Source organism: Xenopus laevis, chromosome 1L (genome assembly GCF_017654675.1).
Source record: "Xenopus laevis strain J_2021 chromosome 1L, Xenopus_laevis_v10.1, whole genome shotgun sequence".
NCBI classification, from domain to species: domain Eukaryota; kingdom Metazoa; phylum Chordata; class Amphibia; order Anura; family Pipidae; genus Xenopus; species Xenopus laevis.
In genome coordinates, this window is record NC_054371.1 from 214,347,624 (window position 1) to 214,371,205 (window position 23,582).

At 39.6% G+C, this 23,582-nt stretch overlaps 1 protein-coding gene across 4 annotated transcripts in view; it reads left to right on the forward strand.

The window, feature by feature from the left end:
• LOC108718405 (rapamycin-insensitive companion of mTOR-like) overlaps nucleotides 1–23,582 on the forward strand; it is a 99,832-nt gene that overhangs the window by 58,661 nt on the left and 17,589 nt on the right. For 3 of the 4 annotated variants that reach the window (XM_041569517.1, XM_041569513.1, XM_041569525.1), the window contains 19 exons: nucleotides 946–1,028; nucleotides 2,146–2,233; nucleotides 2,680–2,770; nucleotides 4,928–4,994; nucleotides 5,090–5,170; nucleotides 5,361–5,461; nucleotides 5,635–5,800; nucleotides 7,596–7,697; nucleotides 9,548–9,594; nucleotides 10,359–10,494; nucleotides 12,251–12,450; nucleotides 13,564–13,690; nucleotides 17,739–17,903; nucleotides 18,023–18,099; nucleotides 18,459–18,537; nucleotides 20,657–20,766; nucleotides 20,874–20,961; nucleotides 21,330–21,422; nucleotides 21,631–21,737. In XM_041569517.1, the coding sequence (XP_041425451.1) occupies nucleotides 946–1,028; nucleotides 2,146–2,233; nucleotides 2,680–2,770; nucleotides 4,928–4,994; nucleotides 5,090–5,170; nucleotides 5,361–5,461; nucleotides 5,635–5,800; nucleotides 7,596–7,697; nucleotides 9,548–9,594; nucleotides 10,359–10,494; nucleotides 12,251–12,450; nucleotides 13,564–13,690; nucleotides 17,739–17,903; nucleotides 18,023–18,099; nucleotides 18,459–18,537; nucleotides 20,657–20,766; nucleotides 20,874–20,961; nucleotides 21,330–21,422; nucleotides 21,631–21,737 (2,008 nt within the window). Of the gene's footprint in view, nucleotides 1–945; nucleotides 1,029–1,572; nucleotides 1,696–2,145; nucleotides 2,234–2,679; nucleotides 2,771–4,927; nucleotides 4,995–5,089; nucleotides 5,171–5,360; nucleotides 5,462–5,634; nucleotides 5,801–7,595; nucleotides 7,698–9,547; nucleotides 9,595–10,358; nucleotides 10,495–12,250; nucleotides 12,451–13,563; nucleotides 13,691–17,738; nucleotides 17,904–18,022; nucleotides 18,100–18,458; nucleotides 18,538–20,656; nucleotides 20,767–20,873; nucleotides 20,962–21,329; nucleotides 21,423–21,630; nucleotides 21,738–23,582 lie in introns of those variants that run through there. The other variant, XM_018266294.2, reaches the window with a different exon arrangement.

A 23,582-nucleotide genomic window follows, 5' to 3' on the forward strand; every position in this document is an offset into this window, starting at 1 on the left:
CAATGTGATTATTTTGTGCCCAGGCATCCTTCTGCCGAACCGAATTCGAATCCTAATTTGCATATGCAAATTAAGATGGGGAGGGAAATTGTCACAAAACAAGTAGGTAAAAAATGTGTTCCCCTTCCCATCCTAATTTGCATATGCAAATTAGGATTTGGTGCGGTATTCTGCCGAATCTTTCTGGTGAATCCAAAATAGTGGATTTGGTGCATCCCTAATTTATAACTGCTCTTTGTTTCAAAATATTAAATTTTCAGCTCTACCCAATTATAAGCTTTTTCTCACAGTCGTTCCAGTGCCATCATTTTATGTTTTACACTTTTAAGGCTTTAGCACACGGGCAGATTTGGGGAGATTTAGTCACAATGCACTCGCGGCACTTCAATTTCCGAAGTCGCCCGAAGTTTCCTTGTGAGGCGACTTCGGAAATCGAAGCACCGCGAGTGCATTGCCTCAGGCAATTTCTCATTTTAGCAGGGACGAAGGCAGTTCAGAGAGATTGTCGCTCCGAAGAAGAGGCGATTAGTCGACAGGCGACTAAATCTCCCCAAATCTGCCCGTGTGCTAAAGCGCTTTAAGCGGCTCTATCAGAATAGTTAGAGATCGCTAAATCGATCACATTAGTTGTATTGCCCAGACACACATCCCTTGTAAAGCCTTGTTGACTCTTTATAAAGCATTGTTGGTGGTTATACTGGGTGGATATCAAATAAATATCTCAACAATCTTTGCAAGCTTGATAATGAAATGTGTATACGTTATAACTTGCTCTTTTATACAGAAGCAACTGAATGAGCGTTATCAGAAGAAACTGCTGCAATGAGCCCAAGATCAATTGGAAGGGCTGCTGTCATTGTTTGTCTCTCTTTATACTATTCAGTATACTGTTCAGTGTTCTGCTAGGGCACCTTGGTTTTTACATGTTGTATTTGTTCTTATTAGGTATTATTAGCTTGTGCAAGCCAGGCAACTCTGGGATCCAGTCGCTAATTGGAGTTTTTTGTATACCAAACATGGAGATACGGGTAGGTACCTGCACATTACATTACATTATTTCCCTATCTATTTTTTTCTATTACCCTAGATCAGTGATCCCGAACCCAGTAGCTCATGAACAACATGTTGTTCCCCAATCCCTTTCATGTTGCTCTCAGTGGCCTCAAATCAGTTGCTTATTTTTAAATTCCTGGCTCAGAGGCAAGTTTTGGTTGCATAAAAACCAGATGTACCGCCAAACAGTCTCCTGTAGGCTGCCAGACCACATAGGGGCCATCAATAGCCAATCACAGCCCTTATTTGGCACCACCCATGAACTTTTCATGCTTGTGTTGCTCCCCAACTCTTTTTTTCATCTGAATGTTGCACATGGATGAAAAAGGTTGGGGAGCCCTGCCCTAGATATTCCCATCATTGTGTTTCCCCCACCCCCACCCCCACCCCACCCCGGATACATTGCTCTCGTATCGGTGAAGAGTAAGTGCAGCGGAGCTCATGGCTGCCATCTTCAGGATCTTTAATATTCTTCTTGTCCTCTTCCTTCCCTTCGGCAATTCACGGCACGTTTGGCGCATGCGCAGTTGCTAGGAACTGGAAGACTGCTCCAACTGCGCATGCACCAATATGGCGCTACCTTACAGATGAAGACTGAAGATCGCGTCCATGAGCTCTGCTCTGCTTACTCTGCACCGATATGTGAGCAAAGTATTTGGGACACTTTCAGGGGTAATGAACTATGTGGGGGGGAAACATGGTGAGGAGACTATCTAGGGTATTAGGTAGTCGCTATTCTTATTGGAGGTTTAGTTCTCCTTTAATGGTCCAGCAAACTGTGCCCTTTGGGTATGCCAAAGTTCTGCTGTAATAGTGGTGAAATCTAAATGGGTACCTGCCTAAAAGCCTGGTGGGTAGTTTTGGGTTGGCTGCTGATTAGCTGGGATATTCATGGCACTGTAGCAGGGGGGCTGTTTCAAGAATGCTGATGCTCCCATCTATTTGCTTTTAGTTTTAGCCAATATAATCGAATAGCAGATCTGTATATTTGTCTAAAACATACCCAAATAATAGCCAATCAATAAATGGGAAACTTAAGGTGTAAATATTAGCTGCTTGTTTCTTCACTAAACCCATTATGTCTTTGTTTAGAGAGGTCTACTTGAGGTACTTTATGATGTTTTTCGCCTCTCTGTTCCCGACGTGACTAAGGAATTTACAGAAGCCCTTTTGAGTGTTGGTAAGTGAGCATGAACTAATTTAGTATTTTTTAATGTATCCCCATTAAAGACCTTTGTGACATTCTAGCTGCAACATCCAGGCATGGTCTCTGAATCTGGGAGTTACAGTACAGCAGCAGCTAGAGAGCTATGGGTTTCAGATCACTGATAGGAACTTTTCCTTCACCTCTTTGCTGTAAACGTTCTGCCACAAGTGTACAGTATACCACCTGATGCCACCTCATGTTTAGCAGTGACAAGAATGGTATCTGCCAATCTCCCAAAACCACTCAGGTGTAAATCTTCTGCACAAGATCTGTGTGGCATGTGCAGTGAATTCTAAAAGAATATTAAGTTCTTAGATATTTATATTTAATTGGAAAGACCACTTGTTGGGTCAAACCAAATGTTTAATATCATTTACCGTATATTTGACAATATGGACTTTTTTGCTTTACCTCCTTAGATCCAAGTAGGTTTCAGGAATCCTGGAGACTTTCTGATGGGTTTGTTGCAGCAGAGGCTAAAACAATTCTTCCACACAGAGCACGCTCAAGGTATCTTTACATATATTCATCTTCAGTCACTGATTATGTAGATTTGAACTTCCTTGTCAACTTTGTCCACGGCACAATTTGAGTACCTCAAGGGTCAGATGTTTAGGAAGACTTTGGGGACTGCTTTGCTGTACAGTGCTGTGTAGAATTCTAGCCATCCAGGAGACACCCAAAAGCCAGGCAAGAGATACTGGTCAGCAGCTTTAGGGCAGAGACACACGTGGAGATTCGGGGAGATTTAATTGCCCGGCGACAAATCGCCTCTTCTTCAGGCGACTAATCTCACCGAACTGCCTTCCCGCCGGCTAAAATCTAAATCGCCGGCTGAATGGCGCTCGGAGGGCTTCGTTTTCCGTAGTCGTCTAAAGTTGCCTCACGAAGAAACTTCGGGTGACTTCGGAAAATGATTCTAGCCTGCCGGAAGGCAGTTCAGGGAGATTGGTCATCCGAAGAAGAGGTGATTTGTCGGCGGGCGACTAATCTCCCCAAATCTCCATGTTTGTCTCTGCGCTAAAGCTGCTGACCAGTATCTCTTGCCTGGCTTTTGGGTGTCAGTCACTATAAAGTGGTGTTTAAAATTATATCCCATCACTTGATTTCAGTAAAGGTATGGGACCTGTTATCCAGAATGCTTGGGACCTATGGTTTTCCAGATAACAGATCTTTTTGTAATTTTGATCTCCATGCTATAACTTTGCTAAAACATTACTTAAACATGAAATAAACCCAATAGGCTGGCTTTGCTTCCAATAAGGATTAATTATATCTTAGTTTGGATCAAGTACAAACTACTGTTTTAATTTTACAGAGAAAAAGGAAATCATTTTTTAAAATTTGGATACAATGGAGTCTGTGGGAGATGGCCTTTCTGTAATTCAGAGCTTTCTGGATAATGGTTTTCCAGATAACTGATCTCATACCTGTAGTGGGATTTGCCTAATTATTGAGAAGACACAGAGGGCAGAATTCACAAAAGTGGATATAGCCCATTTTTAGAGTAAAAGTGGTGTTAAATTGATGCAAATACTTTCTGCATATTTACAAACCGAAATCTGCCTAAGTAGGTTTTATCTTAGGTCAAATGTCTAAGTGCTGTTAAAAATTTTAAAAAAATGGCTGGGAGTCTTTACTTTTCCTTTAGATAATATATCAACTCAAATTGCTAATATTGCCCAGCCATTTTTTTTTTTGTAAGAGCACTTAGACACTTGACCTAAGATAAAACCTATTTCTGTATATTATGCAAAATAGCATGTTTTGCATTTTGACCCTTATATCTGGTTACAGAAGCGGAATTGTAGAAACATGTAGGCAGATTTAGAAAGCCCTGGAAAAAAAAACGTTGTATAATTTTCCTAGGTAAAATAAACCCCCTCGCCCAGAAATTCCAATTTGATGGCTGACTGACAGGTTTAGTAAGAGCTAATGACAAATTCAGAAAAAAACATCAAAATGTTGTGCGAAAGGCGAAATCTAAAAACTGTCTAAAAGACAAATTCACAAAAGTGGAGATAGAAGTTTGTGAATTTGGTGGAAATTTTGCCTCCGTATCATCACTTTTGAGGATGGGGGGCATAGACTTATAGGGGGCATTCACACATTTTTCCATGGGATATTTTTGAGGCCTCAGCAGTGCCTTTCTAGGGTAGGTGTGACTCCTCTTGAACTACATAATGCCTGGCAGAACTTTGCCTGGAGGCTTAGTAAGTAGCAAGCTTTAACACCCTGTTTAAGTCTGATATAAAGAAAATGGGATCAAAACAAATAAAGATCAAGTCGCAAAATAATTACCTATCAACTGTGTTTCTGAACCAGTGGAATGTTGTCCCTGGGGTACATACAGTAGATTTTATCAGTAATTACGGTATTCGCTTTAGGAGTATATTAAAGGGTACTTGAAAGGGAGAAAGATACAGAGAAACACTGCCATATTTGATGTAGAATAGAATTTCTTCCATGTACATTCCTCCTTGTTCTTCCATCATCTGTGGGACAAAAGTATTGTTCGTTATTTCCACATGGACTGCCTAAATCATCATCACAACCGGGAAATTAAATGAGCGATAGTTTCATTATAAATTAATATGATCATTAGAATCTGTAGTCCGATGGTTTTCTTTCTGGTATTAACCAAAAGGATGTCCTGTCTTTTCCTAGGCCTGATCTTATGGACAACTATTTGGCGCTGTTATTATCTGCTTTTATTACAAATGGTCTATTGGAGGTGAGCCTGGAATTTGCACATGAAAAGCCATATTAAAATAAAACTAAAAAAAACCATTTTGGAATTCTGTTAATAATTGTTTTCTCCTACTTTAGGGATTGGTTGAAGTCATAACCAGCAGTGATGATGATGTTTCTATCAGAGCAACAATCATCCTTGGGGAACTCTTGCATATAGTAGGTCTTCTTAAACACACACATTTTTGATTGTTTTTCATTTTTTGGGAATCCATTGTTTTCCCTCTCAATTGTAATTCTTGATTCCTGTGTCCGATGTTAGAAATGTGATCCCTCTACTTTACCTACAAATTGTATTTCCTTTATTTAAGCAACAACAAACCTTAACCTGTATATTTTCACCATATAGGCGAACACAATCCTTCCTCATTCCCATAGTCATCACTTGCACTGTTTACCGACGCTAATGAACATGGCTGCATCGTTTGACATCCCAAAGGAGAAGAGACTGTAAGTGTTTTTGGTTTTTCTGTGACACGGAATAACATTTGGGAATACCTTCTTTTAATGCTGCAATCTTAAATCCAGATATCCAGGGCACTCAATGTGGATTATGCAGTAATATTTATAAGGAGCAGACGTTTTGGGCTCTTTACTTAAGGCATGTGTTATTTTTATTCTAGACGAGCCAGTGCAGCTTTAAATTGCTTAAAGCGCTTCCATGAAATGAAGAAACGAGGCCCTAAACCGTACAGCCTCTACTTGGATCACATTGTTCAGAAAGCAGTCACATCCCACCATAAAAAGGATCAACATCAACGTCTGCAGAAAGATATATTTATTCTGAAGGTAAAACTGCATGAAAATATCTGGAGCTGCGTATCCATTTAGCGTAAACTTAGAACTAGGGATGCACCGAATCCACTATTTGGGATTCAGCCGCATACCTAACCGAACCCTAATTTGCATATGCAAAATTAGGAAAGGTAAAAGTGGAAAAATATTCTTCTTTTGTGACGAAAAGTCGAGATTTCCCTATCTGCCTCTAATTTACACATGCAAATTAGGATTTGGTTCGGACAGGCACAAGGATTCATACTTTATGGAACTCACCTTTTCTTGTTTGTTCAGGGCTATTTTAATGGTCTTGTGGATGCCTGTGCTGCTCCCTGAATTATCAGTGGCTCCATAAGATGCAGCTACAACTAGAACTACATTTATTTAAAGTCCAACAAGAGCTGCAAGACATGGGGGGATTATTTATCAAAGGTCGAATTTTAGAACTATGTGAGTTTTTTTAAACCTCGATTGAACTTGCAACTCGAATGGTTTGGAATTTAAGAAAAACATAGAATGCAAAAAAACCCAGAATATGTTAACAACCCGAAAACTCGAATTGATCAAGTTTTTGGTGGTAAAAACTTGAATTGATCGTTTTTGGCGGGGAAAAAACTCAAATTGGCCCAATCACACCCCCTGCTCCCCGGTAGTTACACCACTGTAAGGAAAGGTTGAAACCAAGTAAACCTTATAGGAAAAGTCCACCTAAATATACCAGTAAACCCTCAAAGTAATGCTGCTCTGAGTCCTCTGTCAAAAAAACACCACATTTCTTTCCTTCTATTGTGTACTCATGGGCTTCTGTATCAGACCTCCTGTTTTCAGCTTAAACATCCTTGCCCTGGGTGTGAGCATGCTCAGTTTGCTCCTTTTCTCTGCTGTAATCTGAGCCCAGAGCTATGAATGATCAGGGAAAGACTCAGGCAGGAAGTGATATCACACCAAGCTAATACTGCAGCTGCTATCCTAAACAAACAGCTTCTAGAGCTTTTTACTCAGGTATGGTAAAACATTCTACAGAATAAATATATCATTCCTGCTTGTACTATTGCTGCTAATCTATTGGCAATAAAATGCCTCCGTAGCTTTCCTTCTCCTTTAACATTTGCAAATGGTTCAAGGGACCTCTGCCATTGACTTCTATATGACATTGACCGGTTTTAGATGGTGTATTTTTCGTATTCTAGCTATTTCCAGGGTTGGGGTATAAATGCTCGAAAAAGTTCATGATCCCCAAATGAGGGGTAATTCTGAGCCACTTTTACAGTGCTTGGTAATATTTTGATCTCTTTGTGCAGCATGAGCTTTTATTAATCTCTCTTGTAGCATGAGCCATTTAGACAAATATAAGCTATAGTTCATCAAAACCACAGACCGCTGTCAAGGCGCTGATCAAGAATATCAGGAATCCGGCACAATTAACATCAAGATTCGGCTTTATTCACACATAGAAGGATAACAGTGGAGGATGTACAATAAGCTATAGTTCACCAGGGGTTTACACCCTTACTAGCATCCCTGTATTTATACCCCTTCAAATGCTGAATGCTCTGACTGCTATTTGCCTCCTGTTGGCATACGCTGAATATACTCTGGCAAAAAGTTGTTGGCATATATTTGCAAATGGCACCTTACCATGCACCCTGTTGTCACGCTCGACTCCCAGAATCATCCCTTCATGTGATCAATGTTTTTTTTATGATCAGGAGAGGTGGGCATGAATCCCAAAAGTCTGGAAACCTTGGGTGTTATAGTCATACTAATGCCCCTTCTTGATTTTTGTTGTTTTCCCTGTTTGGAAAAGGACTCCGAAGAGGCGTTGGTGATGAACCTGAAAGACTGCCAAGTTCTGAATCACAAAGAAAACCTTGAGTGGAATTGGAATCTCGTAGGGACCGTATTGAAGGTCAGTGTTTTGCCTAATTTGTTAAAGGAGCCATAATCGCTACAGGTTTCCTGCTAAATTGCACTCAATAGAGATGGGGGGGGGGAGAGTTACATGTATAACCCCAAATTTACGTCCCCAGATTTTGAGTTGTTTTCCCCTCATTTTACGTTGTTTTCCCATGGTCCCTTCATGGTCTAACGCATATCAGTAGGAGTTTTCCCTGGTTTTACGTTTTGTTTTCCCGGGTTTTAAAGGTGACCCGACACCCAAAAAATTTTTTCCAAATCCTATTTTATCACATTAGTCGAGCAAAATGAACTTTAATCACACAATATAAATTTGAATCTTGTTTCCTTCAGTCTGGGAATTCATAATTATAACAAGCAGGCAGGAGCCATTTTGTGGACACGGTTATTAAGGCAAGCCTTGTATCATCTCAGAATCTTATGTGTCCTTAACACCTTTCCCTTATTTTACGTTTTTCCGGATTTCTCCTTTGAGAAATGTAAAATCCGGGTTCTACTGTATTTCAGTGGTTTATGATATGGATACTACCAGGCACAGGTTGATCTGACACTAACAAATAGACAATTCAGGCACACTGCCTATGAATATATTTCTGCATGTGTTAAGCATTTATGTTTTAATTATAACTAGGGAGAGGCCTGTAGCTGCTGTCAGCCAATGTCACATGTGACAATATGAGGATTATTTGGCCCAGGCATGATTTGCATTTTTATTCTTTTTGAGCCTCTGTTTTGAATCGTTTCTGCTCTTTGTTGCAGCGTTAAAATAAAGTTCCAGTAACGTCAAACTAAAGAGTTAAATGTAAATGTCATGCAGGTTATTTCTTTGCAGTTTATGCAACAATGTTTTCTTTGAAGCAGAAGGCTGATATTAAACAAATCTCTGTGTGATCATCATTTGTGTATCTAAACCCCAACCCATTCATACTCAGGTATTTTATGTTCAGACTTCAGATAATACAGTAATAAAGATTATAATATCAGATTAAAATATCACGATTCCTAGAAATGATTTACGAAATTGCCGACCTAAGAGTGCAGATCACACAGAGTATGTACCGAGCTCTGCCTGTCACTGCTCTGTGTATTCAATAGTATGCTTTTTATGTAATAGTAGTATTATAATAGTAGTATCAGTATAATAGTAGTAGTAGTATAATAGTAGTAGTAGTAGTATAATAGTAGTAGTAGTATAATAGTAGTAGTATAATAGTAGTAGTAGTATAATAGTAGTAGTAGTAGTATGACAGTAGTAGTATAACAGTAGTACTGTAGTAACAGTAGTACTGTAGTAATAGTAGTAGTGTAGTAATAGTAGTAGTGTAGTAATAGTAGTATTAGAGTAGTAATAGTAGTATTAGAGTAGTAATAGTAGTATTAGAGTAGTAATAGTAGTATTAGAGTAGTAATAGTAGTGGTATAGTAGTAGTATAGTAGTAGTAGTTTCTTCCTTTTTTTCTTCTCCCTTTTTTTTCTTCTTCTTCGGAAAAATGTCCCATGTGCCATATCCATTATTTTTGTATTGTTCTATCTACACAATAGTTCAGTGATTGAAGACCAATAGCAAATATCACTATTGAATTTAGTTTTAGGGTGAAAAAAAAAAACATTTTAGTTTACTTACTGAAGGCTGATTTGTTCTGCAAATAGGGATGTATTAATGCCAGTAGCAGAACAGCATAGCAATCTCTGTGTCTGTAGAGAAGACTAGTGCTGTGACGTGCATTCTCAGCTATATTCTCACATAGTGCCAAGATGACCATGAAAGATCTTTAACTTGTGTGAACTGTAATTCCTGTATCTCTCTAACACTGACAAACCCTTCTGTTTCCCTCTCTGCAGTGGCCAAATGTAAATTTAAGGAACTGTAAAGACGAGCAGCTGCACAGGTAAGTACTGATCTTGCTTCTGCTCCAGAAATTAAGGTACTGCGCATCAGAGCACTGTACTCCCAGGACTTGACTTCAGTGCTCTGCAATGATACACTAATGTGCGCAGTTTGTGGGCTTTTTTTGTCAGATCTTTTTATTTCTTGGTTAAAGCTGAATATAACCTAGGGTAGAGTCCTTTGTGGAACCAATTTGTTATACCCGGACCCACAACCCACATACGTACCCGCTTGGACCCCCTACCCGATCCGCAAGTACCTTATCCGCAACCCGGCCCGCTGACCATCAAGAAACAGGAAGTGCTGTCATTGTAAACCCGGAAGTGCATCCCTACTTTCACATATTGCTGCCCAAATTCTAGTTCCCACTGTACAGTTCCCTGTCTTATGCACACGCAGAGATAAGACAACTGCTCGTTGGTGCCAAAATGCTAGTTGAGAGGTTTAGCACCAAGGTCAGCCTGTCACCCCTACATGTGAGTCCAGTTATCCTTTTTTCATTCAGTATTGGGAGCAGTAACAGGCAGAGAAGGGGCGATTTTTTGCTGCTGTTATATAACAGATGGCAGCAGCAGACAAAACACCCCCTGTGCCCAGGACCTAACCTCTACCGAAAATACAAGTAATTTGTCTTTGGCAGCCACCTGCTTGGCACCCACAAATGATGTAGCCTCACTGCCAGATGTTTATCCTTCTAATCTAATATTTTAAAGTCTTGCTCATACTAACTCAAGGCCTTCACTTATTTTTTTGTCTTCCATTCAGGTTTGTTCGGAGACTACTGTATTTTTACAAGCCCAGCAGCAAGCTCTTTGCCAATTTAGATCTGGACTATAGCAAGGCTAAACAACTGACTGTAGTCGGCTGCCAGTTCTCAGAGTTCCTTCTGGAATCTGAAGAAGTGAGTAGAGAGATTGGAGGAGAATCTGTTTAAAGGGGAACTATCGCGAAAATGGCAATTTAATATTCGCTTCAGCACACTGAAATAAGAAACTTTCTAAATACAATCCATTAAATATTATGTACCGTTTCTGAAATTATCAAGTCTATCTTCACTATTCACTATACTCTCTCAGCATCTGTTTCTCCTCATTCTGTCTTCATTCAGGAGTTGGCTGTCAGATATTCATTGACTGTTAGATCCAATATATTTTCCCGGGGGTTCATGTTGCCTCGAAGATGTATTAGAGCTCACTCTATTAAAGGAGAACTAAACCTAAAAAACGAATATGGCTAAAAAATCCATATTTTATTTACTAAACTTATTGCACCAGCCAAAAGTTTCAGCTTGTCAATAGCAGCAATGATCCAGGACTTCAAACTTGTCACATGGGGGGTCACCATCTTGGAAAGTGTCTGTGACACTCACATGCTCAGTGGGCTCTGATTGGCTGTTGAGAAGCTAAGCTTAGGGATCGTCACTAATTATCCAGCAGAAAATGAGGTTGGTCTGTAATATAAGCTGATGCTACAGGGCTGATTATTAAATTCTGATACTAATTGCACTGGTTTCTGTGCTGCCATGTAGTAATTATCTGTATTAATTACAAATCAGCCTTATATTGTGACATTTCTATTCTATGAGTACTGTATATTGTGAGTGGGTCCCTAAGCTCAGTAAGTGACCGCAGCACAGAGCATGTGCAGTGAATCAGCAGAAAAGAAGATGGGGAGCTACTGGGGCATCTTTGGAGACACAGATCTTTACTGCTAAAGGGCTGTGGTTGCCTTGGGCTGGTACAGAAGCCCAAAACATAATGTACAACATTTCTAGCTACTTCTTTTGTTAAACTTTAGTTCTCCTTTAAAGAGATACGGATGCTTTTTACATTACCTTTCTGACGCCCCATGTTCCTGTATGAGGAGGCTGCCATATTTGTGCAGCAGGAGTCCGTTGGCAATAGAAACCCTTTACTGACAGGATGAGATGGGACAGTCAGGTTTAGAAACGTCAACTAAAAATTATTTACAAAAACAAACCTCTCAGTAAAAAACGATCAACATGACCTATAGGTAACTTTTAATGAACATTCATATTTTAAAAAGGACTTTTTTAGTGTCAGTATCACTTTAAAATCACCAGAAATCCTGTCTCTCTACATGCAGAATATGTGCAAAAGGCAGTTATTTTGTTAGATTTCGTTTGTTCTGGAATCAGAATTATTTGAGTGAGCTCTAATTCATCTGCTAGAAAAGGAAGCCCCCTATAAGATATATTGGATCATTCATCTGTCACACCTAACTGCTGCATGAAAACAGAATGAAGAGAAACAGATGCTGAGAGAGGGATAGTGAACATAAACGTTTTGATTATTTCAGAAACTATGCAGAACTTTTAATTGATTGTATTTAGAAAGTTTATTTAACTATTTTTGTGATAGTTTCTAATTTAATTGTACATCATTCAAGTGGGAAATGAACCCAGGAACCTTGTAACCACCACCCCTGACCTTTTGGATTGGATTGTCATCACTAAACTGATCTCCTCTTGTAACAGCACGGATCCCTATCCCCCTGTACACACATCAAGACTGCATTTGCCATAGTGTTTCTAATCAGTACATTCCCAGTCCATAGCCTTTCTAACTAATAAATGCAGATATGAATTGTCTTGAGTCAAATTTTTTACCAGTGTCCCTTATCATTTTTCCATTTAGGATGGGCAAAGTTACCTTGAAGACCTGGTGAAAGACATTGTGCTCTGGTTAAGCTCATCATCTGGAATGAAATTGGAGCGAAGCTTGCAGAACAATGGCCTCCTAAACACACTCAGCCAGCACTACTTTCTGTTTATTGGTAATCTGTCCTGCCACCCGCATGGTGTCAAAATGCTGGAGAAATGCAATGTATTTCAGTGGTGAGTACCACCTGAGAACACCCCTGCGTCGGTTACATTTTGCCTGGTCATGTGCTTTCAGAAAGAGCCATCACTTTAGGATGGAACTGCTTTCTGGCAGGCTGTTGTTTCTTCTAACTGAATGTGTATCAGTGGGACCTGGATTTTTACTATTGGGTGCTGTTCTTACATCTACCAGGAAGCTTTTATCTTGTGTTAGGGAGCTGTTATCTGGTTAACTTCACATTGTTCTGTTGTTTGGCTGCTGGGGGGAACAAGGGAGGGGGTGATATCACTCCAACTTGCAGTACAGCAGTAAAGAGTGATTGAAGTTTATCAGAGCACAAGTCACATGACCAGGGGCAGCTGGGAAATTGACAATATGCGTAGCCCCATGTCATATTTCAAAATTGAATATAAAAAAATCTGTTTGCTCTTTTGAGAAATGGATTTCAGTTCAGAATTCTGCTGGAGCAGCACTATTAACTGATTCATTTTGAAAATATTTTTTTTCCCCATGACAGTATTCCTTTAAGGTTAATATATGCTTTAAATATGAGCTGAAACTATAGTTTACCTTTAAAAACAACACATATTAGTTCATTTTTGCACAAATAAGGTGTTAACTCACAAGTCTGTAAATATCATTTTTTGCACGTTGACCTCAAAAAGCTATATCATTCTTCCCTGACACATACACACTGTGAATTGCCCAGAGAGCGGGAAAGAAAACCTCAGTTATAATGTGTTGCCTTACTCCTGCCTTGTTGTGAAAGGAGGTGTAAAGCCAAACATAACATTTTGCCTTTTCAAAGAAAAAGTAATTCCTAGTAACTTTCCTCTATACGTTTATGAAACCTTTTTAAAGTTCTTTGAACATGTAATTGCTATTAAAAAAAAAACCAAACCAATGTCCTATTTGCTAGTTTTTTGGGGCAGAAGTCACCCTGGTAAGCATCTTTACAGCTGGCTTTTGCAGAATTGCTTCAGAAGTCAGAACCACCGGTGCGGCAACTATATTGACAAATAATTGTAAAGCAATTCTTCCCTGTCCATTTGCATCTCCTTTAAGGTAGTGTTATGCCATTTATGTAAGACGGGATGATCCAGTCGGTGTTCTCTATTCTCTTTTAGTCTTTTGAATCTCAGCTCCCTGAAAAACCAAGACCACTTGTTAAAGTTGGCCATCTCCTGTCTGGACTACAGCCGAGATGGGCTGGCCAGAGTCATTCTTTCCAAAACCTTGACGGCATCCACCGATGTGAGTATGATGAATGCTTTCCCTTTGTGGCCATCACAAATCTCATTTTTGGGGGACTGTTGTTTATGGGTCCTGTCACAAGTCTTACACATATTGTATAACTGAGCATGAATGCCCTTGTGATGTCATGAAGAGCACAGGTGGTGTTGTGATGTCATGATGCAGCAGATATTGAGATGGGGAGACACAATTCAAATGTACTGTATATTGTTCTGTGGGACCCTTTCCTGCCCCCCCATATGAATACAGTACTGCCAAACGCGGGCACCTTAGTATTGGTCTGGGGTTCCCACACATCAAAAGAGAGAGTTCTGCACCAGGGAAAGGAAAAGCACAAAAAATGGCACTTTCAACTTTTTGGACTCTCTATATATATCACAGATGTAACATGAAACACACTCCACTCTCTCACTCACATTCTGCTACTTTATTTCATGTTTTTTTCTGTTCTCCTTTGTCCTTCACTGTATATTTGTATTATTATTTTTCTGAGTGTTTTCACTTTTGTGCTTCCATATTTACCCTTTTGATCACCCACATGTTCCCATTCCTTCCACCCTATTCTTTTCTCAACTTGCCTTACTCTATCTCTATCTTGTGTTTAGAATTCTTCTCACAATTTTCTGTCCTCTTTGAAATGTTTCCACTTATCCTCATTTCTTCCATTCCGCTGTCACTTTCCTTGAGGTTTACTTAGCTCTTACTGTCTGTAATGCAAATGCATGGGGAATGAATCATTTATTAATTAGTTTATTAATTCCCCATGCATTTGCATTACAGACAGTAACAGGTTAATCCTGGACAACAAGGGGTTAGTAAGACATCCCACATGCAGATAGGTTTCTAAACAGACTCTGATATCCGGGCCCGTTCACACTTTTCTTTTTAAATTTTTTTTTTATTTTTCTCTAGTTTTTTTTGTGTGTTGTACAGAATCATTTTTATATAATTTTGTTTTTTGGTGGAGATATCCGGCACTTAATACGCATCAATGTTTCTAATCATGATGGTGAATATGTTAATTACGTTTAGACTCACATAAAGTCATATAGACTCACATATAGTCATGTTTATTTGATTTATAGTAATATGAATACACTTAGGCATACTCCACATAGCCGAGTAGGAGTGACACTGTTGGTTTATGGTACACATAGCACTTAAGGATTATAGTTGTAGGGGGTACCTTTATAATGCCACACTTAGCATTAGGGCTACATACAATTAGAGTCCGCAGGTCCGGACTGAGAATTAAAATAGGCCCTGGCATTTCAGGTGCACAGAGGCCCAATCAGCCCACATAGAGGCCCAAACAGCCCCACCAGCCCACTTAATAGTGACTTTCTATGGGACCTTATAGCAGCCCCTCTGGCATTTGCCAGAACCCACAGATTGCCAGTCCAGGCCTGGTTATATGTATAGGAGGGAATTGACACACAGGCCCTAATAGTTATAATAGGCACACTTGCAATTTATGGGTTAAGTTCACACAGTGATACTAACTCTAAGGGTTCCCTGAAGGTGAGGCAACACCCTTAAAAGATTTTCATTTAGAAGCTTGGCCCACACCTGATGATTAAAATATGTGAATAACCACAGGGACTAGACTATTATACCGCAATTCGAGTGGTAGTTTAAAATATTAATAAAATAATTATTTATAAAATAAATATTATATATGATGAACGAGTCTCCATGCAGGCCTGTCAATCCAACTCAATTTTAAGATATTTCTTGCAACAGTGTTTAAAGATATTCTGAAGAATCACTTAGCTATGGTGTTACTAAGGGGTTGAAACATAGTTACACAATATCTTGTTTTTATTTTTGTAGAATGGATATATTGTTTTAAATGTGATTGTCTATAGTTGCTATTTTTATATGTGCTTTGTAGCCTTTTTGATTTGTCTGTATAGAATGAGCAATATTTAAATGGTGTTTCTGTGATGATGTATTTATTTGCATATCTACCAACTTTTAGACACTTTGAGAAAGGCCTCGGAGGAGGCCGAAACGTTAGTCTCGCAATTAAAACTTTTCCGATTAATATAAGTCCTGAGAGTGTGGATCTTTTTTACTTGATATCAATTTTACTTTTTTGATATGTGTGTGTGTGTGTGTATATATATATATATATATATATATATATATATGTATATATATATACACACACACAGTGGTGTGAAAAACTATTTGCCCCCTTCCTGATTTCTTATTCTTTTGCATGTTTATCACACTTAAATGTTTCTGCTCACCAAAAAACGTTAACTATTGGTCAAAGATAACATAATTGAACACAAAATGCAGTTTTTAAATGAAGGTTTACGTTATTAAGGGAGAAAAAAAACTCCAAATCTACATGGGCCTGTGTGAAAAAGTGATTGCCCCTTGTTAAAAAATAACTTAACTGTGGTTTATCACACCTGAGTTCAATTTCAAAGCACAGTGAGAGCCATTATCCACAAATGGCAAAAACATGGAACAGTGGTGAACCTTCCCAGGAGTGGCCGGCCGACCAAAATGACCCCAAGAGCGCAGAGACAACTCATCCGAGAGGCCACAAAAGACCCCAGGACAACATCTAAAGAACTGCAGGCCTCACTTGCCTCAATTAAGGTCAGTGTTCACGACTCCACCATAAGAAAGAGACTGGGCAAAAACGGCCTGCATGGCAGATTTCCAAGGCGCAAACCACTTTTAAGCAAAAAGAACATTAAGGCTCGTCTCAATTTTGCTAAAAAACATCTCAATGATTGCCAAGACTTTTGGGAAAATACCTTGTGGACCGACGAGACAAAAGTTGAACTTTTTGGAAGGTGCGCGTCCCGTTACATCTGGCGTAAAAGTAACACAGCATTTCAGAAAAAGAACATCATACCAACAGTAAAATATGGTGGTGGTAGTGTGATGGTCTGGGGTTGTTTTGCTGCTTCAGGACCTGGAAGACTTGCTGTGATAGATGGAACCATGAATTCTACTGTCTACCAAAAAATCCTGAAGGAGAATGTCCGGCCATCTGTTCGTCAACTCAAGCTGAAGCGATCTTGGGTGCTGCAGCAGGACAATGACCCAAAACACATCAGCAAATCCACCTCTGAATGGCTGAAGAAAAACAAAATGAAGACTTTGGAGTGGCCTAGTCAAAGTCCTATGTGTAAAAGAAACGGATCCGCACACACAACGATTAGTGCAGTTGGGGATTATCCCCTTTTATTCAGCCAACAAACATCAACGTTTCGGGGGGAACACCCACCCTTCATCAGGTACCCCCGAAACGTTGATGTTTGGTGGCTGAATAAAAGGGGATAATCCCCAACTGCACTAATTGGTGTGTGTGCGGATCCGTTTCTTTTACACATTGGTTGCTAAGGGACCCGGCCGGGTCAACGGAAGGAACGCACCACCAGCTTGCAGGATTGGTGAACTACAGGTGTGCGGTAGGATAATTACATTCTAGTCAAAGTCCTGACCTGAATCCTATTGAGATGTTGTGGCATGACCTTAAAAAGGCGGTTCATGCTAGAAAACCCTCAAGTAAAGCTGAATTACAACAATTCTGCAAAGATGAGTGGGCCAAAATTCCTCCAGAGCGCTGTAAAAGACTCGTTGCAAGTTATCGCAAACGCTTGATTGCAGTTATTGCTGCTAAGGGTGGCCCAACCAGTTATTAGGTTCAGGGGGCAATTACTTTTTCACACAGGTTTGGATTTCTTTTCTCCCTAAATAATAAAACCCTCATTTAAAAACTGCATTTTGTGTTTACTTGTGTTATCTTTGACTAATAGTTAAATGTGTTTGATGATCAGAAACATTTTGTGTGACAAACATGCAAAAGAATAAGAAATCAGGAAGGGGGCAAATAGTTTTTCACACCACTGTATATATATATATATATATATATATATATATATATATATATATATATATATATATATATATATATATATATATATATATATATATATATATATATATATATATATATATACAAAGTACATTTTATATGATTGCGTTGTTTAGTAGTGTAAATATGTGTCTTTCTGTACAGAGCTGCCGTCTGTATGCAACAAAGCACTTGCGAGTCCTTCTGAGAGCCAATGTTGAGTTTTTCAGTAACTGGGGGATTGAGCTACTGGTGACCCAGCTGCATGATAAAAGCAAAAATATATCTTCAGAAGCTCTGGACATCTTGGATGAGGCCTGTGAAGACAAGGTGATACAGATTTGCTAGCATGTTTAGGCGATGCACATGTTCTACATAACACTAATATGTTCCATTCAAAATGTCTAAGAATATTGTGGTTTATAAAACCTTTTCTTTCTCTCTTTAAGGCCAATCTCCATGCTCTGATCCAAATGAAACCAGCACTCTCTCATCTTGGAGACAAGGGTCTTCTCCTACTACTTAGGTGATTTTGCCTACAGCCTTGTAGTATTAATTTAACTAGGGATGCACCGAATCCAGGATTCAGTTTGGTATTCGGCCAGGATATTGCCATTTTCAGCAGGATTCAGATTCAGCTGAATAATTGTGCCTGACTGAACCAAATCCGAATCCTTTAAATCATGTGACTTTTTGTCCAAGGAAATAAAAAAAATTTTTTAGCTGCATGCACGTCTTTTTCCCCTCCCTGATTTGCATATGCAAATTAGGGTTCGGATTGGTATTTGGACGAACCTTCACATATGATTCGGGGATTCGGTGCATCCCTAAATTTAACACTAACATTCATTCTAAAAAAAGACAAAAAATTTTTATCGTTCACAGATTCATGTCCATTCCTAAAGGATTTTCTTATTTAAATGAGAGAGGTCATGTAACTAAGCAGCTGGAAAAATGGCAGAAGGTATTTGGACAAAATGGGCAGTTATTTTTGTACTGATGAATTATGTACTGGTAGAATGTTGATGATTTGCATTGGTCTAGTTATTGTCATACCTTCTTCCATCGTCATGCCAATGCATTCATACACACAATTGCAGTGCCTTGCAAAAGTATTCACCTCCCTTGGCATTTTTCATGTTTTGTTGCCTCCAACCTAGAATTAAAATGGATTGTTTGAGAGTTTGCACCTTTCATTTACAGAACATGCCTACAACTTTGAAGAGGTTTTTTTTTTATTGTGAAGCAAACAACAAATATGCACGCTGAAGATTTCTATTATTTTGTCCTATCTGTCAGTACTTTGTAGAGCCACCTTTTGCGGCAATTACAGCTGCAAGTTGTTTTGAATAAGTCTCTATGAGCTTGCCACATCTTGCCACTGGGCTTTTTGCCCATTCCTCAAGGCAAAACTGCTCCAGCTCCTTCATGTTGGATGGTTTTCGCTTGTGAACAGCAATCTTTAAGTCTGACCACAGATTCTCAATTGATTCGAGGTCTGGACTTTGACCTACGTTCCAGTCTGAAATCCAGGGCCGGATTTATATAGTGGGCGCCCCTAGGCCCGCTCTCGTTCGGTGCCCGCTCCCCTCCCTTTTATTTGCTCAAATTTGCATCATCAGGACCGGAGCAAATTTTAAAACGATCGTATCTCCTGCACATAAACAGTGTTTCTGAACCAATGTGGGTGTGGATGGGCAGCATGCCGCCCCCTAAAATCCTGCCGCCCTAGGCCCGGGCATTGATGGCCTCTCACATAAATCCGGACCTGCTCAAATCACAGGCAGACTGAGAAAGGTTTTGTTCAAGAATATCCCTGTATTTAGCACCATCTACCTTTCCCTCGACTCAGAACAGTTTCCCACTCCCTGCTGCTGAAAAACATCCCCACAGCATGATGCTGCCACCACCATGTTTCACTGTGGCGATGGTGTTCTTGGGGTGATGGAATGTGTTGGGTTTGCGCCAGACATAGCATTTTCCTTGGTGGCCGAAAACGTACATTTTAGTCCCATCTGATCAGAATACCTTCCTCCATACATTTGGGGAGTTACCCACATGCTTTTTGGCAAACTCAAAATGTGCCTTCTTATTTTTAACTTTAAGTAATGGCTTTTTTCTGGCCACTCTTCCATAAAGCCCAGCTCTATGGAGTGTACGGCTTATTGTGGTCCTATGGACAGATACTCCAGTCTCTGCTGTGGAACTCTGCAACTCCTTCAGGGTTACTTTTGGTCTCTGTGCTACCTCTCTGATTAATGCCCTCCTTGCCCAGTCTGGGAGTTTTAGTGGGCGACCCTCTTTTCGCAGGTTTGTTGTGGTATCATGTGACACTTGGTGGACTCCATTTCACTAATTGTGACTTTTGAAGGTAATTGGTTGCACCAGGATTTTGTTAGGGGCTTCATGGCAGAGTGGGTGAATACATATGCACATGACAATTTTCCGTTTTTTATTTATTTTTTTTAAATTCTTTTTTTATATATATAATTTTTCTCGTTTCACTTCACCAACTTAGACTATTTTGTGCAGATCCATCTCATATAATAAGATTAAGAAGCATTTAAATTACAGGTTGGACTGTAATAAAATAGATAAAAAGCCAAGGGGGTGAATACTTTTGCAAGGCAGTGTGTATACACAAAGATATGTAATATAGGAATATTTATGTATTGCTGTTATATTATGATGTCTATTGTACATAGGCTTTATATCTTCACTATTGTTTCCAAAATACACAATAGTAACTTTTTAGGTGGATTAATCACTTAATGAATCAATGGGGTTTGAAGACAAAAGTTGCAAGCATCAAATAGAAACCCACTGAATATGTCTATGAGAAAATTACTTTACAGGAATTGTATAATAAACATACAAAAAGGGAACTTACATGACCCACCAATCAAAATTCCTTCTTTTACTTTTTCAGTGGAACCTCAAATTTACATCCCCTGATTTTGTTGTTTTTGTGGTCCCAGTACATAATAAATTTCTCAGACTTTACACCATTTTTTTTCTGGTCCTCAGATAAATGGGGGGCTCTACTGTGTTATTATTCATGTTATTTGTTTCCTTCTGTTTAGGAATACAATTCAAAATACGTAGATTTGATTGAAGAGCAGTTAAATGAAGCTCTCACCACTTATCGCAAGCCTGTTGACGGTGACAACTATGTTCGCCGAAGCAATGAAAGGTACCTGAGCTGCACCTTCATTACTCAACTATTACAGCTGTAAGGAATACATTACTTTATCCCAGTTTATGACTCTCTGTGTTCCTCTTACGTTTTTTTCTACACAGACAGCAGCGTCCTCATGTTTATTTACCTGTTCATTTGTATGGGCAGCTGGTCTACCATAAGACTGGTTGTCATCTTCTGGAAGTTCAGGTAAGAGCACTGCTATTGTTCTAGGTTATACAAAGAATAGATCAGTGGGTGGGAGAGGAAGAGACAGCAGGAGCTAGAGAGGGGCAGGAGCTAGAGAGGGGCAGGAGCTAGAGAGGGGCAGGAGCTAGAGAGGGGCAGGAGCTATAGCTAGAGAGGGGCAGGAGCTATAGCTAGCGAGGGGCAGAAGCTAGAGAGGGGCAGAAGCTAGTGAGGGAAAAAGGCTGATTGAAGAGATAAGGTGATTCTACCAACAATCTTTTAACACCACCAAGGCTTTTCTCATACAAGTAAGTTGGATTATTCAGTTTTTCTGATCAGAACATTTTGGTGAATTAATATGTTTATATATTTTTGTTTTTCATGTGAAGAATGTTGTCCCAGATCTGAGCTACACTGTCCGATCGCCATCATTAGACAAATGGGATGGAGTAAAGCAGCTGAAAGCAGCCCTCTGGGCACTGGTGAGTTATGTCTGGGCACTTTTGTGCTTAAAAGCCCTTTAAAAAGATCGCCCAACAGGATGTAACTCTCTTAACTCAGGCTTCAATCCAACACGGGCCTCTGTGTTGGGTGCAATGTAGACGTTTAGAAAGTCAACCTGCAGCTGATGCTTTTCAACAAAGTGTCAAGCTGCCACCATTAATCTTTAATTTTTTTTCCATATTATAGGGCAACATTGGGTCTTCAAACTGGGGACTTAATTTACTTCAAGAGGAGAATGTGATCCCTGATATTGTATCGCTAGCTCAGCATTGTGACGTTCTCTCCATAAGAGGGTGAGTGTTGGTTTCTTGTAGATATTTATTCTAAACCGCCTGCTCCAGGCAGTATGGCTTTCAATTCTCATCTTTCATTTTAAATGGCAACAATTTAAATTAAGCGTCATCATTCTAAAATAAGAAACTTTGTAAATACAATCAATTAAATATTCTGCATCATTTCTGAAATAATCGAGTTTATATTCACTATTCCTCTCTCAGCATCTGTTTCTCTTCATTCTGTCTTCATGCAGGAGTTGGGTGTTCGATGAATGATCCAATATATCTTATAGGGGGGCTTCCTTTTCTAGCAGATGAATTAGAGCTCACTCAAATAACTGATTCCAGTACAAACAAAATCTAACAAAATAACTGCCTTTTGCACAAATTCTGCATGTAGAGAGACATGATGTCTGGTGATTTTAATAGAATGAGCTCTAATACATCTACTAGGCAAAAGGAGCCCCTATAAGATATACTGGATCTATCACCCACCCAACTCCTTCATGAAGAGAAACAGATGCTGAGAATAGTGAAGATGAACGAGATTATTTTAGAAACAGTAAATTTTAATTGATTGTATTTAGTTACTTATTTGTTTGTTACAGGGCAAACCTTTTGAAATAAAAAAAAAATAACAAAAGTGGTATAAAGGTGATACCTTTATTGGCTAACTAATATAATCATAGCAAGCTTTCAGAACATTTTAGTTCCTTTTTTAAGCTGATTACAATGAAGCTGTAGTGTTCACTGGTATTTATATACAACATTCAGCTAAAAAGAAATATCAATCTATGTTTAAAGTGTCAAATTCATTTACGAGAGGATGAATGAAGAGACAAGCACAGGGCCGGATTTACATAGTGGGCGCCCCTAGGCCCACTGCCGTTCGTCGCCCCTGTCCCCTCCAGCGGGACAGGAGCAATGGGAATTGGCACATGGGAAATTTAGAAGATTATCGTATCTCCAGCGTATCCCCAGTGTTTTTGAACCAATGTGGGTTTGGTTGGGCAGCATGCCGCCCCCCTAAAATCCTGCCGGCCTAGGTGGCCTTTCCACAAATCCGGGCCTGGACAAGCAGATAAGGTACAAGATAATGTGGGTCAAAGAGGCTGAGTATAAATTAGGGCTGAATTATTGGAGTGTAGAATCAAAGGAATTCCATATGATCTCTTAGTCCATATCCAGACATGTTGGTATTTCTGACCTGGTGCAGTCCTTTCTTAGTCCACATAATTAGCCATAAATCCAAGGCCCAGGTTTAGTCCCTTCTTCAGAGAATTGAAAGTTTCCATTACCCGTATATACTAGAGTATAAGCCGTCCCGGGTATAAGCCGAGGTACCTAATTTTACCTCCAAAAACTGGGAAAGCTTATTGACTCGAGTATAAGCCTAGGGTGAGAAATGCAGCAGCTTCTGGTAAGTTTCAATCAAAAATTGAGGGTTTCTGCTCCCATTGGAGGTGCCGGCGTCTCGTTTTTGGATGCCGGCGACCATTCTTGGACGCCAGCGAATATTTTTGGAGACTATGCTTGGACGCCGGCGACTATTCTTGGATGCCGGCAACTATTCTTGGACGCTGGCGACTATTCTTGGACGCCAGCGACCGTTTTTGCGCTTGACCCGAGTATAAGCCGAGGTAGAGTTTTTCAGCATATTTTGGGGGCTGAAAAACTCGGCTTATACTCGAGTATATACGGTAATTTGTATTCCAGACTTTTATTTCAGTTTTCTGATGCTTATAGTAAATTTTAGTTTTCACGATAGTTCCCGTGAACCAAACACCACATATTTTGGCCATAAGTTACTAAAATGAACCTGACCATCACTAATGTCTTGGCCTATTTACTCCACTGGGTATG